The 17,246-nt window shown below is 38.9% G+C and overlaps 1 protein-coding gene across 6 annotated transcripts in view; it reads right to left on the bottom strand.

Annotated features, from left to right (window-relative positions):
• Glra2 (glycine receptor, alpha 2 subunit) overlaps nucleotides 1-17,246 on the bottom strand; it is a 198,851-nt gene that overhangs the window by 49,753 nt on the left and 131,852 nt on the right. For all 6 annotated transcript variants that reach the window (NM_001357099.1, XM_030251336.1, XM_006528836.4 and 3 more), the window contains one exon: nucleotides 4,804-4,953. In NM_001357099.1, coding sequence (NP_001344028.1) covers nucleotides 4,804-4,953 — 150 coding nt within the window. The remainder of the gene's footprint in view (nucleotides 1-4,803; nucleotides 4,954-17,246) is intronic.

The following is a 17,246-nucleotide window of genomic DNA, read 5'->3' on the forward strand; positions in this document are numbered from 1 at the left end:
AAAAATTCAGGTGACAGCAGATGCTGGCAAGGATGTGGAGAAAAAGGAACACTCCTCCATTGCTGGTGGGATTGCAAGCTTGTACAACCACTCTGGAAATCAGTCTGTCGGTTCCTCAGAAAACTGGACCTAATACTACCAGTTCATCCAGCAATACCTCTCCTAGGCATATACCCAGAAGATGTTCCAACTGGTAATAAGGACACATGTTCCACTATGTTCATAGCAGCCCCAGAAGCTGGAAGAACCCAGATGTCCCTCAACAAAGGAATGGATACAGAAAATGTGGTACATTTACACAATGGAGTACTACTCAGCTATTAAAAACAATGAATTTACGAAATTCTTGGGCAAATGTATGTATCCGGAGGATATCATCCTAGTGAGGTAACCCATTCACAAATGAAGTCACTTGCTATTCACTCACTGATAAGTGGATATTAGCCCAGAAACCTAGTATACCCAAGATACAACTTCCAAAACACACACACAAAAAAAAAAAAAAATCAAGAAGAAAGACCAACTTGTAGATATTTCATTCCTCCCTAGAATAGGGAACAAAATATCCATGGAGGAGTTGCAGAGACAAAGTTTAGAGTTAAGACGACAGGATGGACCATCAAGAGACTGCCCCACCTGGGGGTCCATCTCATAATCAGCCACCAAACACAGACACTATTGCATATGCCAGCAAGATTTGCTGAAAGAACCCTGAAATAGCTGTCTTGTGTGAGGCTTTGCCAGTGCCTGGCAAATACACAAGTGGATGCTCACAGTTATCTATAGGATGGAACACAGGGCCCCCAATGTAGGAGCTAGAGAAAGTACACAAAAGCTCAAGGGGCCTGCAACCCTATAGGTGGAACAACAATATGAACTAACCACTACCCCCAGAACTCGTGTCTCTAGCTGCATATGTAGCAGAAGATGGTCTAATTGGCCATCATTGGGAAGAGAGGACTCTTGGTCTAGCAAATTTTATATGCCCCAGTACAGGGGAAAGTCAGGGCCAAGAAGTGGGAGTGAATAGGTAGGGGAGCAGGGCGTGGGGGGAGGGTATAGGGGACTTTTGTGACAACATTTGAAATGTAAATGAAGAAAATATCCAATAAGAAAAAAGAAAAAAAAAAAGAAAAGCTTCTGCAAGACAAAGGACACTGTCAATAGGACAAAATGGCAACCCACAGACTGGGAAAAGATCTTTACCAGATCTTTTCCAAAAGATCTCTACATCCCACAGAAGGCTAATATCCAAAATATACAAAGAACTCAAGAAGTTAGACTCCAGAGAACCAAATAACCCTATAATAATGAGGTGCAGAGCTAATAAAAAAAATCTAAACTGAGGAATTTCAAATGACTGAGAAGTACTTAAGGAAATGTTCAACATTTTTAGTCATCAGGAAATGGAAATCAAAATGATCCTGTGATTCTACCTCACGCCAGTCAAAATAGCTAAGATAAAAAAACTCAGATGTCAGCAGATGCTGGCAAGGATGTGGAGAAAGAGGAACACTCCTCCATTGCTGGTGAGACTATGGAAATCAATCTAGTTGTTTCTCAAAAAAATGGAAATAGTTCTACCTGAGGACCCAGCTATACCCCTCCTGGGCATATATCTAAAAGATGCTGCAACTTGTAACAAGGACACATGCTCCACTATGTTAATAGCAGTCATATTTATAATAGCCAGAAGCTGGAAAGAACCTAGATGTCCTTCAACAGAGGAATGGATACAGAAAATGTGATACATTTACACAATGGAATACTACTCAGCTATAAAAAACAATGATTTCATGAAATTCTCAGACAAATGGATGGAACTAGAAAATTTCATCCCGAGTGAAATAACTCAGTCACAAAAGAATGGTATGTACTCACTGATAATTGGATATTAGCCCATAAGCTCAGAATAACCATTATACAACTCACAAACCTTATACAGCTTAAGAAGAAGGGAGACCAAATTGTAGATGCTTCAATCCTACATAGAACAGGGAACAGAATAATCACACAAGCTAGAGGGAGGGAGGGACCTAGGAGGAGGGGAGGGAAAAAAAGAGACAGCAACAGTTATTAGAGTGACAGGAAAGAAGTTCAGAGTGTCAGAATATTGAATGGAAACATGTAGCAGAGGGAGATGGGCAACTGGGATAGCCACTAGGAAGTCCCTGACTCCAGGGAAGGGAGAGGTTCCCAGGAGCCAATGGCATCGACTTTAGCTGAAATACCCAACAAAGGGGAGATACAACATGTAGAGACCACCTCTAGTAGACAGGCACAGCCCCCATTGAGGGATGCAACCATCCATGCATCTTAAAATTTTAAACCCAGAAATGTTCCTATCCAAAGGAAAGACAGGGACAAAAAGTGGAACAGAGACTGAAGGAAACGCCATCCAGAGACTACCCCACCTAGGGATCCTTCCCATCTGCAGACACCAACCCCCTGATATGGCTGTTCCCCGAGAGCTTCTACCAGCACCTGACCAATACAGATGCGGATACTCACAGGGAACCACTGGACTCAGCCAGGGAACCCCAAATGCAGAGCGAGGAGAAAGGCTGAATGATCTGAAGGGGCTGCAACCCCTTAAGAAGAAAAATATCAACTAACTGGTCCACTCAGAACTCCCAGGGACCAAACCACAAACCAAAGAGTATACGAGCAAGGACTCCAGATACCTATGGAGCAGAGGATGGTCTTAACTGACATCAATGGGAGAGGAGCGAGTCTTGATGCCCCAGTGTAGGGGGATGCTTGAGGAGTGAGGCACGTGAGTAGGTGAATGGGTGGAGGAGCACCCTCATAGAGGCAAAGGGGACGGGATTGGGGGGATAGTCTTGGGGGTTGTTGGAGGGATAAGTGGAAAGGGGGATATAATTTGAAATGTAAATGAATAAAATTGTTAATAAAAAGGAAAAAAAAACAAAAAGAAAAAAGAAAAAAAGGATGAGAAAAGGTGTCTCTTTCTCTGACTCTGTCTCTCTTTGTCTCTCTGTCTCTCTGTCTCTGTCTCTCTCTTTCTCTCTCTCTCTGTGTGTGTGTGTGTTTGTGTGTGTGCGTGTGTGTTCCTAGCCTGGATAGATAAAATTTTCTGAAATGTAGCTAAGTTAGGTCATCCAGCAGTATGTTTTTGGTATGCTTTTAACAACCTTTGGTGGATGCAGCCAGGATGTAAGAAACTTATACACAAAGAGACTGCCCAAAGTAAACAGCTTCTAACACTGTCTGAGGTTTATATCTAGGCATTTCAAAGAAATAAGGTTTAAGCACATTTTTCAACTCCAGCATAACAGCATGAGTCACTGTTTGATTTACCTTCACCAACAGGTTTAACTTATGAGGTCTTGGAGGGCAGAGTTTGTACAGTCCATGTAGGCTACATTAAAATTTGACTTTTTTTTAGTGGTATTGTTATAGAAGATAACACTTTCTATATCAACAGCCATAATTCCTTTGGAGATAGACAACCAGGTACAATGCTTCTGAGCCCCATCCTGAAATAGGAATGTAATTGGTAGTGGGTTGCAGTCAAAGTTTGGGAGTTTTGAAGAGTATTCAAGTGATTCTGATGTGCGGGCAAGTTTGGGACCTACTAAACTGGATATATTGAACTACAAACTTCAAATGTAAGCCTCTGAATGAGGTAAATACTAAGGTTTCTGTACAAAAGTTGCAGTCAAACAATGAAATTAGCCTAACTGAATTTCCAGCATGGAGTGTGGCTCTGTAGGGCACTGTTCACATAAAGCAAAGGTTCTCGATCCTTGCATGGCAATCCCTTTGATGCCAAATAATCCTTTCACAGGGGTTGCATATCAGATGTCCTTTATATCATATATTAATTATGGGGAATAAGAGTTATGAAGTAGCAATGAAAGAGTTTTATTGTTGTGGGGGTTATCCCAATATGAGGAACTGTATTAAAGGGTCACAACACTAGGAATGTTGAGAACCACTGACATAAATACAGATTAACTGAGGGAAAACATAAAACCAGTTACATAAACACAGTCACACACATAAAGAATATAATTATTCAATCAAGATTCTAAAATGAAAAAAAATGATTCTAAAATGGTTGTCAATTTTAATCTATATGCCCAATTAAAATTGTCAGATAAGTCGGGTGTGGTGGTGCACGCCTTTAATCCCAGCACTTGGGAGGCAGATTTCTGAGTTCGAGGCCAGCCTGGTCTACAAAGTGAGTTCCAGGACAGCCAGGGCTATACAGAGAAACCCTGTTCTGAAAAATCAAAATAAATAAATAAATAAATAAATAAATAAATGAATGAATAAAAATTGTCAGATAAAAATCAGAGAGGCAAGGGCTATACAGAGAAGCCCTGTTCCAAAAAATCTAAATAAATAAATAAATAAATAAATAAATAAATAAAATTGTCAGATAAAAATCAGAGAGGCCAGGGCTATACAGAGAAACCCTGTTCCGAAAAACCAAAATAAATAAATAAATAAATAAATAAAAATTGTCAGATAAAAATCAGAGAGCCCAGTAAGGTTTGAATTTCATATGACAATAAATAATTTTAGTAAATGTATATCCCATGCACTACTTTGTATATAGTTATATTAAATGTATTTTCCTGGAACTCAAGTTTAACTGCATGCCTTGTAATTTTATCTATTCAAACCTTACCCAACATTTTAAATGAGTTGCTTGAGGAGTAATTATGAAAACAATTAAGATAATCTTCTTACTCATGTGTTCTCTTTTTTGAGTTACATTACTTGGTTAACCACCCCAAGTTCCAATGATTCCGTACTGAGAGACAATTCTACCTTATTCTGCCTCTTCTGTCGTCTCCGGAGACGAAGGAACTCCTTATGTTGCCTGGAGACAAAGTTCACTGCTGCATATTCCAGTAAGGCAGCAAACACAAAGAGAAGGCATACCGCCATCCAGATGTCAATTGCTTTCACATAGGAGACCTGAAGAATAGGATGGGTGAGAGAGAGAGAGAAAAGGAAGCTATGAAGGCTTTCAGAAAACCTAATTCTACAGTTTTGTGAATGGCACACATAATAGACAAGAATTCTCTAATCTTTACTATAGATGGCTATTGCAACTAGTGCTGCAACAATTGTCTACCAATAGAAGAATGTATACAGAAATTGTGTCATTGGAACTGGAGGGCATGTTCTTAACTAAAACACCATCTCACTTATATGGAATCTGAAAATGTCTCTCTCATAGAAGTTGAGAGTAGAAAACATTTATCTCACAGAAATTTCCAGAGACTGAAAGAGATGGGTAAATGGACATAATGCTATTATTGGAGGAATTAAACTTAATTTTCGGTGGCACAGAATCATGAACATAATTAACAACAATGTATCATATATTTCAAAAGAGTTAGAAAAAAGGATTTTTGATTAACTTGCTAGAAATAAATAGTAAAAAAAGTTAAGATGGTGAATATGCTAATTAATGAGTTGACCATTTCTTAATGCAGACATGAATCACAATATTACACCAGGATCTGGTGAACAGGTCAGCAATATGAGTCATATTCAGCAACTGTGGGACTTTGGGTTCAAGTTTCTGTGTTAAAAAAATTACCAAACACAATAGTATAGCTAGCTCATAATTCTATACCAATAAAAATGGTATAATATTAAAATAAAATAAAAACAGGTACAAACGCCATGCCTTAGTATCACTTAGAAGATTAAATGTGAGACAGATGAGACTGGCCAATTATAGAGAAAGGGGCCTTGTGACTGTCACTGCACTGCAGGGATCAACATCTCTATATACACTTTTATGGTATAGGGGAAACCAAGTAGGACTATTTTAACATTGTAAATTCCAGACTTCCAAAGACACTTACCAAACTTCCAGGTGAATGTGTACTCTTCAGTTCTAGTTTGTTTTTCTTTCTTTTTTTTCTTTTCTAAGTACATGCTAGCTACTGTTTTAAGTATTGTATATCTAATAACTGTTAAATCCTACACCAATTGGATTATCCCAATTCCTGAGAAGGAAACTGGAGTAAAGAAGGGTTAAATTATTAACTAAAGGCACAAAACGAAAACTTGAAAGCCAAGATTGACAGTGTGGACTACTGTGTTTCTTTTCTAATCACACATCATATGGTTCCTAGAGTCACATGGCTAGAGGAACATAGCCTCTGTTTCCTTTAGACATTTTTGGCATTTCTCATGACATTTAACTTTCTTCTAATTCATCATTTCCCATGTGTGCATACATTATAAGACATTTACATTGTTTTCAATTACACTTCTCTGACTACAAATTTTGCTGCTGTGAACTTCCTTGTCCCCAAATATTTGATTGTCTCTATGTATATTTGTTACATTGATTTTTGGATGAATTACATTAAGAAATGACACAAAACTAATCTCTTGTGTTAGAAAGTTAGCAGCAGCACAGAGAACAAGAGTACAAAGTCTAGAACAGAGATTTTCAACCTGTGGATCACAACTCCTATGGGTGTCCCATATTAGATATCCTATATATGAGATATTTACATTATGAATCAAAACAGTAGGGAATTACAGCTATAAAGTAGCAATAAAATAATTTTATGGTTGGGGGTCACCACAACATGAGGAACTGTATTAAAGGGTCACATCATTAGAAAGGTGGAGAGCCATTGGTCTGGAGTAAAGATGAAGTACTTTGCCAAGGAATGTTGATAACATCTCCAAGTTGCTGCCTCTCTCTGTTTCCATTCCTCAACTGTTAAATAGGAACAATCATAGTATCACAGTATCTTGAAGAGTAGTTTTGTGAAGAAAATCATTTATATATCTATAGATATATAGATATATTAGAATAATGTCAAGGATAGAATAAGTGCTATGAAAAGACTTGTAATTATTTGACTACATATGGATGTGGTCTTGTAAATGGAAAGACGTTTTGGAAGAGAGAAATTAACAAGGAAAAGAAAACACTTGCGATCTTATTAGAACATAGTTATTATTATTATTTTTATTTGACAAGGAATTTTGTACATGTATACTATATTTACATCATTTCCATCCCTTCCCTTTCCCTCCAATTTCTCCCATGACCCACCTCTCTCAATTTCATGACCTCATTTTCCTTAATTTGTTCTCTCTCTCTCTCTCTCTCTCTCTCTCTCTCACACACACACACACACACACACACACACACACACACACGTGGGGCATTGGGCTATACACAGACAGTCTGGTTTCCAGTCGAGTTGGGAGCTGAACCACGGACCCAGTGGTGAAAATTCACCTACATGGGATGGTAGTTGTTCCCTCATATCTCATGGACTTAAGACTCCTGTGGAAGTTACAGCCCCCACATCCCCCACAGCCCCCACAGGAGAAGCATGGCTTTTAGTCACATAGACAATGTCCCAAGCTTATGACCTTCAGGCTAAACTCCTCCTCAATTACCTAGCAACAGTAAAGATAACAGTCCACCATAAGGGCTGCTTAGCCCCACCTCACTCTATTACTATCTCTTCCTCTTGCTCTCTCCCTCTTACTCTAGCCTTTCTTTTCTCTCTCTCCTTTTCCCCCTTCTCTCCTCTTGGTCATGGCCAGTCTCTCTCTCTTTTACGTTCTCTCTTTCTCCCTGCCTTTCTACAGTAAAGCTCTAAAACCATAGACTGTCTCTGTTCATCAAGGCCCGCTGTGCTTGGACGATGGGATAGGCTTTTTCCTAATGAGCCATTTCTAATCTCCTGATGGAAGGCCTTCCTGTGCTCCAGTCAAGGCCCGGACTAAGGACTCTAGCCTGTGTGGGAACCTCTCTTCCTTCAGCCCTCTCTCCCATAACCCCGGGGCTACAGGGTATCCCCCCGCCCCCCTTCGTGGGCTGCCCCTTGGTCGAGTGAGGGCAGTGGCTTAGATGCCCATCCAGGGCGGAGTAGAAAGCGTCTGGCAGCCCTCCCACGTCTGCCTGCCCAGAGCATAGGAGGAACTCTGGCTAGACGTGAGCTATATTCCCTCCTCCTCCTTCCTCTACATCCCCTTTAGTTCCTAACACACACACACACTCCTACTGAGTCCAATAAGTCTTGCTTATATATGTATGTTTAGGGCTGAAGACTTGGGATTGAATCTGGGGGATGGGTCCCTGGAGAAGACTGACTCCCCTTCTCTTCAGCAGTCATTGATTCCCTGTAGCTCTTCATCTAAGGGTCAGGCCTCCTGAAATTTCCCTCATTCATGTTGGTATGTCAACTGGAGTTGGCATGATGTAGGCATTCTTTAGGGCAACCATATTGTTGAGAGTTTATAAGTATGGTTTCCCCATCACGTCTATAAGATACATTCTTAAAGCAGATGTATTGCTAGTGTACTTACTCTTATTAAAGCTGCTATCTGCTTTACTCATTTTATCTTAAACAATTGGAAGTACTTGCAAGCCCTACCCCCAACCCCGTATATTGTTGCAAATTTGCCTAGTGCTTTCCTATCATTTTCCCTTAGAATGTACCACTAGTTCTACCTGGGATGATTATTCATAGTATGTCTGATTGAGACTTTTTCAGAGTCTCTCAAAATCCATCGGAAATGTATCTCTCCTAGGAAGCTTCTGCTTTCTCCTACCTGGATTAGGAGATACTCAGTTTATTTTCTTATTGCATTCTGTATAATTTATCTGTTCTTTCTTAGCTGCCTATTTCCTTAGCCTTGTCAATAGATTGTAAGCTTGATTTGTATTCATGTCTGGATAAGCTGTTTGTTTTTGGAGGAATGACCCTGAGCCAAAAAATTCTTTGTATTACTAACACAGAACCTAATTAGTCATGGGTAAGAATAAATTTTGTATATACGTATATGTATGGAATAATTAGTGGAAAAAGAGGCCATGAATTTGAAGGAAAGTAGGGAAGGGTATATGGGAGTTTTTTGGAGGGAAGAAAGGCAATGGTTAAATGTAATTATATTATAATCTCAAAAATAAAACCAAGAACGAATTATGTGGAGTGAATAGATGGATAAATAAATAAATGGATAAAAATAAGGAATAATCTAGCCATTTTGTACGTCTTACATTAAATTAGATAATTTTAAACTATCACCTATTGTCTACAACTTCATAAATTTGATGCTTGTAAGAGCAGAATATAAAAAAACGCTTAAATTTTTTTAGCACACTTAGAATTCTGGAATATTCTTCCTTAGTAAGCAATAGTTTGTCTTGCACTTGCTCATCTGAAGCAAGCATATTCTCTGATAACAGAACATTACTAATCACAATATTCTGTGTTATCTATTATTCAGATTGCCTGTAAATGTTTCAGATCTCATAATGAGGAGAATTTGTCAATGCCTGAGACATACTCATGTAAAGAATGCCCAGATGAGCTGACCGTCATTCACTCTCCCTTGCCTGGTGTTTATGGCATGCATTCAGAAATTGCTAAACCCTTTTTCCATCTCCTTTTTATCATCAGCAGGCTCAGCATGCATTTGCTTTTTTTTTATAGGCGCCCATAAATGAATTCTTCCCCTTTCTTAAACATTTTGGTTGGGCTCTTAGTTTCCTTCAAATTATGAACTTCTTACCAGCATTAAAGTGGTGGCATTAAATACATTATTCACATGGAGTTAGAAGGTGGCGGGAAATGTCTGCTCCATAAGATGTGATGTCCCTTGGTGTTGTTCTCTCAGGATTGAAATTCCTCTTTGTTGCTTTTAACCAGTTCTAATGTCAGATCCTCTCTCTTTGGCTGCTAAGCCTTAGAAGTCTGTAGCTCACATCTTTTCCTGTCACATTCTCTTTATGATTCTTGGGCTTACATGATCCCTTCCTGAACTACTTTACTACAAACTTGCAAGACAGTTTTTCAATGGTAATTAAGCTCTCAAAATGTTGCTGTGACTCACCGACTTGGATACTCTAGAGGGATTTTTATTTTTTATATGTATTTTTAGTTTTAGTATTTTAAGACAGGGTCTTGTTATGTAGCCAGGCTTGCTTGGAAGTCACCATCCTCCCACCTCAGCCTTCAAAACATTGGGAACACTGCAAGTCTCCTTTTAAGAGTATTTAATTATGCCAGCAAGAAGGCTCAGCAGGTAAATCTGCCTACTGTTCAAGCCCCATGACCTCAATTTTATATTTCAGCTCTACAGTAAAAGGAGAGAACCAACATCCAAAACTGTTCTCTGACCCCTACAAGTGCACTGTATGTAGTACACACACACACATACACACACACACACACACACACACACACACACACACACACAGAGAGAGAGAGAGAGAGAGAGAGAGAGAGAGAGAGAGATTTTAAAGAAAACAATTTCAAAAGCAACATGAAGAAATGAAAAGCATAACACATCCATACCCTAGTGATATATGAAAGGCCCTGTAGTAGTCTCTGTGAGAGGTAAATCAGAAGATACAAGATGACTAAGATGCATATTGATCCTTCCCAGAAGTTCTCTGATTACACTTCTGGGGATTTTGTTCACAGTAGACCAGGGAATAGTAAATCATGGCTCAAGGGTCAGATCTGATTCACTGAATATCTTCCAAATATTTATTGAAACACAGCCATACTTGCTTAGTTACACATTGCTCATGGCTACACTTATATTAAAATGACACAGTTGAGTAGCTTTGACAAAAACCAAAATGGCCCACAGAGCCTAAAACACTGATTATTTATGGAAAAATGTTTGCCAGTCTCTAGCCTACAGGAGATTAACGGGTAGAAGAAGCTGTAAAGACAACATTCTGAAAATAGAAGATGGTGGAAATCCAGTGATTTGCATATGAGGTATATTTTAGGGGTGGTACATGATCACAGACAGATAGATAGGTGTTGATTCCAGGCAGAGAAGGCACTGAAGGCAGGCAGAGTCAAGGTTTCTATATCTTCATAAATATATATTAATAACAATTTTCAAATGATGTATAGTCATACAAGTCTTATCACAATTTCCACACAGTTCCTTGTGTCCAAAATCATAAATCTTATCAAAGGCAACATTTTCCTTCCTAATGGAAATATCTTTTCCTCTTGATATTTCAACTTCCACACAGGCCTAGTTCTCTTTGATCAGATCTATGACTCCTGTGGAGTCATGTCTTGAGTCTTCTATAACTTTTTCTGCTTTAATTTAGACTCTACATTCATATTCTCCACAAATCTACCATCTTTTATAGATTTCTTATTTTTGTGTGTTTGGGGGTGTCAGAAGTGGAGTGGTTGTTTTTGTTGGTGTATACCCTAAAGCAAAGACTGGCCAACTTCTTGTGAATCTCATTTGCTGCACCAGTAAAACTAGATTTTTCTAGTTTAGTAGAATATACAATGGAATGTGAAATAAACTCTGCATGCTAGTTGAGGGCCTCTAAAATATTCATGAGGACTTAACCCTTCACTGGATATCTACACTGGCTTCAAGAAAGCAGTACCCTAAGATGGAAGAAGCCAGCCATCTCAAAAACTCTGGCCCACTTCCTCCGGAATAGAGTGTAATGTAAATGAGACTCATTTATCCACTGATTTCAGCCTTTTGTAATTCCAAAGCCATCTCCAGGCATATCTTCTTTGCTTTTGTGCTAACTCTCTAAAAAAACATCTACAGTTATCATTTGCAGAGTCTATTTCATTAATTGTCTCCTCTTTCATTCATTTTACTGGAGTCCTCTCACTAGCAACTCTGCTTTTCCCATTGGTTCTTGTTTTGCCTTCACCTCTAGTGTTCAGTTTAGACATCACATTTCTTTCTTTTTTTTTTCTTTTTTTAAATTGGATTTTTCTGTTTATATTTCAAATGTTATTATTCCCTTTCCCAGTTTCCACTCTGCAAATCCCTATCCCATCCCCCCTTATCCTGCTTCTATGAAGGTGCTCACCCATCCACCCACTCCTGCCTCACCATCCTAGCATGCCTCTATCCTGGAGCATCAAGCCTTTACAGGACCAAGGGCCTCGCCCAGATAAGGCCCCTTCAGCTCCTTCATTCCTTCCCATAACTCCTCCATTGGAGTCCCTGTGCTCAGTCTGATGGGTAGCTGTGATCATCTGCATCTATATTGGTTAGGATCTGGCAGAGCCTCCCAGGAGACAGCTGTATCAGTCTTTTGTCAGCAAGCACCTGTTGGTATTAGCAATAGTGTTTGGGTTTGGTGTCTGCATGTGGGATGGATCCCCAGGTAGGGTAGTCTTTGGATGGCCTTTCTCTCAGTCTCTGCTCCACTGTTTGTCCTTGTATTTCCTTTAGACAGGAGCAATTCTGCATTATCACATTTCTATCTGCAAAGTTCCCCCTGCATTTACTCTTTACTTTCTTTCCAAAGGTGCCTTTATGGTCTCAACCATTGACAGGGAGACCTGGCTAACATAACAATAGGTCCCTTTGCATTCACAACCTCCTAGTGGCACTCTGACCTTTTGCTTCTGTGGAATGAATTTTAAAATACCAATTTCAATTAGAAACACATAGACCTCAGCATTACTATGGCTGCCTCTTGCAGGCTCTGGTATTCAAGATACCATCAGTATGTGTCTGCCCTAGTTATTTAACTTTATCCTACTCTTTCCTAACAGAAACTTTGCTCTTTGTTTAAGCAAGTCTACTTACTGCCCCGCCCCACAGGAAGCCAATTCCATTTCTACTATGACTCATTGTTTACACCAGTGCTTCCCCAATTGAAGGAGTGATTTTTACACCTCAGGGGAAACCTGGCAATATCTGCAGATACTTTAACTTGTTACAACCACTGGGAGGCACTACAAGTATGGGTCAGGGATGCTTCTAGACATCCTATAATGGCCAGGATTTCCATAGCCACATGCTAGTAAATTTTGAGTTCAATAGTCCTAAGGTTAGGAAAGAAAATAAATTTTCCTGACCTCTTAGTACCTATATCTAGTCCAGGGAGTCCCAGTCAGGAATGATGCACGGTTCAAGGACACTCAGGGATTTCTGAAGCTGAAGTGAGGAGCCCAGAACAAAGAACTTAGTGCCAGATGTGAATGTTGTTATTAGATTCAGAAATCTTGCTTAACACTTTGGTCCACTGTGTAAATCTCACACTTCTACTTGTTTCTAGATAATTGCTTCAGGAGTAGCTCATGTTCTGTCTTAAAGATGATGCTTTCTCTGTCTAACATGATCTCACGCATATTTAGGTTTTATAATGTATTTATAGTTAGTTGACCCAGTTTAGTGTTCATGAATCTGCAAAACTCAAGTATAGAATATATTCAGGATTAAAAATTCAATACCTTTCTATCTATGCCACTGAGGACAAACAAGGCTTTCAGTTGTTAGTAAGTGCCCCAAATGTTGCTTTTGATTGACAAAATTTCCAAAAAATTACAGAAATTTTAATCCCTTTCACAATTTTATACAAAGAGGCAACTACAGAAGATATCTAAATGAAAGACAATTTTAGAACATTTAAAAAATATTTATTGTTATTATTTTAGAACCATGTCACTGCCAGCTACTCAGAATGCTGAGGCAGAAAGATCACATGAGTCCAGAAATTCTGGGTTGTAGTGTGCTACAGCCACTGTGTGCCAGTTACCTGGAGTTGGGAACGACTAGGTAGCCTAAGGAGGATACAGCCCAGGATGGAAATAGAGCAGGTCATACATACTTCTTGTGCTGGCCAGTAGTCGGTCATATATTTTAGAGCTGCTAGCTAATGGTGTTCATGTTCCTCTGGATCTGTTTTCACTCAGGGAAAGATTTATTATGTTTTTATAGCTTTACAGCTCATATAGTTTACAAACCTATCTAGTAGAAAAGTAGAGCCAATCAGGTGGCCTAGGTTTTCATGGTGCTAGCTAAGCACCTATTTGTTGTAATTACTGCTGCTTTGGCATCATGTCAACACTCTTTAGAGGTACTTCTCATTGATGAGTTTTCAATTCTCTCCATGTTTTTGAAAACTTGAACGTTTTCTAGAGCCATTGTTTCATTGATGACCTACTGAACTCAATTTCAAAGTAGGAAACCAAGTTATGAGTTTATTGACCTGACTCTTAGAATTTGTTTTCTATATTCAGATGCTAAGCATTTCCCAAGACAAGAAGTCATTTTTTTTTTTATGAGTTGGGATATATTCTATCCCATATTGATGCCCAGGACAATTTATGGGTAATGATGTCACAAGGACTACTCTTTATTCCTTGGGCAAGTATTCCCATAGGACAGTGTGCCAATTAAAACATATTCCTAGCCACTGGGCTGACCACAGGGATCTGTGACAATCCTTTATAAGCCAATAAAAGGGATTGTTTATAAACATGCAGGGAGAGAGTTTTCTAGAGTGGAGAAAATTCATAAGTGGCTATGATAAACCAAGTATTCATTTTAATAGAAAAACAAAATGGTAGTCATAGGACCATCTTAATGTGCCCGGCTATTTTTCTTTTCTTTTGTGTGGGAAGATAAAAGACATATGTGTATGCTTGTGTCAGGGGTACACATGGCTGTGTGCACACATGTGGAGGCCTGAGAAGGAAGTAAGGGGTATTTTTCTAGCACTCTCTATCTTATTCCCTTGAGGAGTCTCTCACTGAACCTGAAGCTCACTCAAGAATGGAAATGAATTTATTAAATGCACAGCAAAATCATATAATGCAAGAAACCAACAAGTATGGAAAGAAGAAGAACGCTGGCTTTGCTCTTTGCTTTTGTCTCTTATCTATACTCATTCATTATATCATCCAAAATAGACATTTGAATTAAATGTGATGCCAAAGATTCTTGGTATTGTACAATTTTGCCTTGATAGTTTCAGGGCCAAATTGTGATTTTTATTGCCTAATTAAAACAGCTCACACCTGCTGTTTAATGCAGGGAAATTAGATTTCCTTGGCAAAGACATATAGTGGCAGAGTTGACTATCTGGTCTATGCCAGTATCCCAACCCTCGTGCATTTTCTTTTCATAGCTGATAGTCTTGTTGGAGTCTAGGCAAAGTAACTTACAATATAGCTCTCATGAAAGTGTTGTTTGCATAAATAGCCATTGGGTGGCAGTACCTTCAAGGCTGGTATCTGAATGAATCAACCAGTTCTGAAATGGTTCTGAGAACCCTTGGGAATCAATTTGTTTGTTCTGCATTTGGTGCTACACAGGATTAGTTAGCTGATATTATTTATAAGATGAGCACATCTCTCTTCATTATAGAAGTCAGAAAACTGTTCAAAGTGGTGTAGCAAAGACATATACCCATGTAACTTTTAAAGAGGGAAGGGGTACTAGAAGAAAACAACTATCCACCCTCCAAATATGCAAGCAATACAAGGCAACGTTCCCTGTACCAAAATTGCACTCTGAAGAAATTCTCCCTAAAGCTTTCTGCAAATAAGGCATCTGGAGAAGCAAAAGCCAGGGAAGTATTTGCTTCTTGAAAAAGGGGAAGAAGCAGGACTCAAGAAAACATTTTCCTAGTGCTTGAGTGTGCCACACTACATTCCATTCTCAGCTAATAGGATTACTACCATTGTTTCCTTTCTGGGACTGCACCTTCAGACAAAAAGGAGATGGATGCTTCTTCTCCAGCTGGTCAGGAATGAGAAGTTAGTGGGAGGTCAGTAGCTAAATGGCCACTATTAAAATACAAAGGGAAAATTGAAAAAAAGAGCTAGCTATTTTGTGTAAATATTAGAAAGTTGATATCAGGGAATGACAAGATGATGCTCCTTTAAATAGATACTAATTCAGTGAGTGTGTGTGTGTGTGTGTGTGTGTGTGTGGTGGGAGAAAAGCATACTGAGGCTTTGTCAATTTGTATTTTCATTCTAGCTGAATGGTCAGAGGACTTGGGAAAATGATTTAACCTTTTGGAATCTCAGTTTCTTCATATTGAGACACAGGTTTCAGTCCAATGGGGTCTATAAAGAATTGAGTATGTCACTTTCTGTAAAACTTGACACCCATTTAGCAGTTTGTAGATGCTCATTTGCATTGGTTTGCAAGAGATGACCATCTGATGTCATTGCATAATTTAAAATTAGCATGATTCAAGGCAATGTCCTCAAGGGGAATAAATGTAAAATTAAATCTCTTTCATTTCATGTTCTATGTATCCATTAAGACGTTATTAGTATTTTTTCCTTTGTCCTACTAAAAATCACACAATCTCGGTTCACATAGATGTGAATCTCATTGTAGTGACATGCTGGATGTCATAAAACCTGATATACTTTTACAGAAAATTATTATCGTCAGTAAAGAACTTTCATCACTCAGGTCTGATTTAGTTATCTCTTACTATAATGATAAGTGTGTTTACTCTTTAACTTTACCAAAATCAGGCAGCCAGTGTTTGAACTGCAATTCACAATTAACCTGGATTGACCTCAAATTATGTTTTTCTAGTTCATTGACCTCTGGGGAACCTCTGTTTGTCTGAAGGTGAGTCTTGAATTACTCATGGACTCTGGTTTCACTCAATGACACCATCTGCAGTGGAAAAAAAAAGCCAAGAGGATGCATGCGATGGCATAAACATGTAAGAAGCAGGGGAACTGTAAACCTACAGCCAGAGAGGATGATAAATATTCAAAGATAAGCACACTGTTCACTTGATCTGTCCACAATCACTTGATCTCTCCACAGTTCGTGCCACATGTTCTTTGTCTGTAAATTTGTCCATTTATTTGTTTGTTAGTTCATTCATTCATTCTAAATCTCTATCTTAACCTAGGTTCTGATTTTACACTTATGAAGAAGGGAGAACAGAAGATAAAATTAATTCTGAAAAAAAAAAACACAAACAAATAAAGAAATCCCCTCTTTGGCCTGGTGATAAAGCTCCGTTGGTAGGATCCTGCCTACTCTAGACAAGGCCCCAGGTATCATCAGGAATCCGGCTTTCATCAGCCAAGCCAGGGGTGGTAGCACATTCTCACACTCACCCAAATTATGTGGTAGACACAGGAGGTTCAGAAGTTCAAGGGATTTTGTCTTAAAAATAATTCAGTCCTGATCTTCAGATTTTACAAAATGAACTATTTTAGACTGGCCCTTTAGATTTGTGGTGATGACAAATGTTTGCCATCTTATAGTTCCTCAACTGGGGAACTGAGGAGAAGAAAAGCCCAGAAGAGCTGAGAAGTCTCCATTCCCTGAAATGTACTTAGTCATTCAGGATTTATAAGTTAATTCTCTGCTCCTAGAATAAGATGAGGCAGCCAGATCAGGAGGGCAGCATTGGGGACACTTCTCATTTTTTATTATTTCTGAATCTTAGAACCTTATCAGAGTCAGTAGATGGGCACATGCTA

The sequence above is a fragment of the Mus musculus genome, chromosome X, assembly GCF_000001635.26.
Source record: "Mus musculus strain C57BL/6J chromosome X, GRCm38.p6 C57BL/6J".
Taxonomy (NCBI): domain Eukaryota; kingdom Metazoa; phylum Chordata; class Mammalia; order Rodentia; family Muridae; genus Mus; species Mus musculus.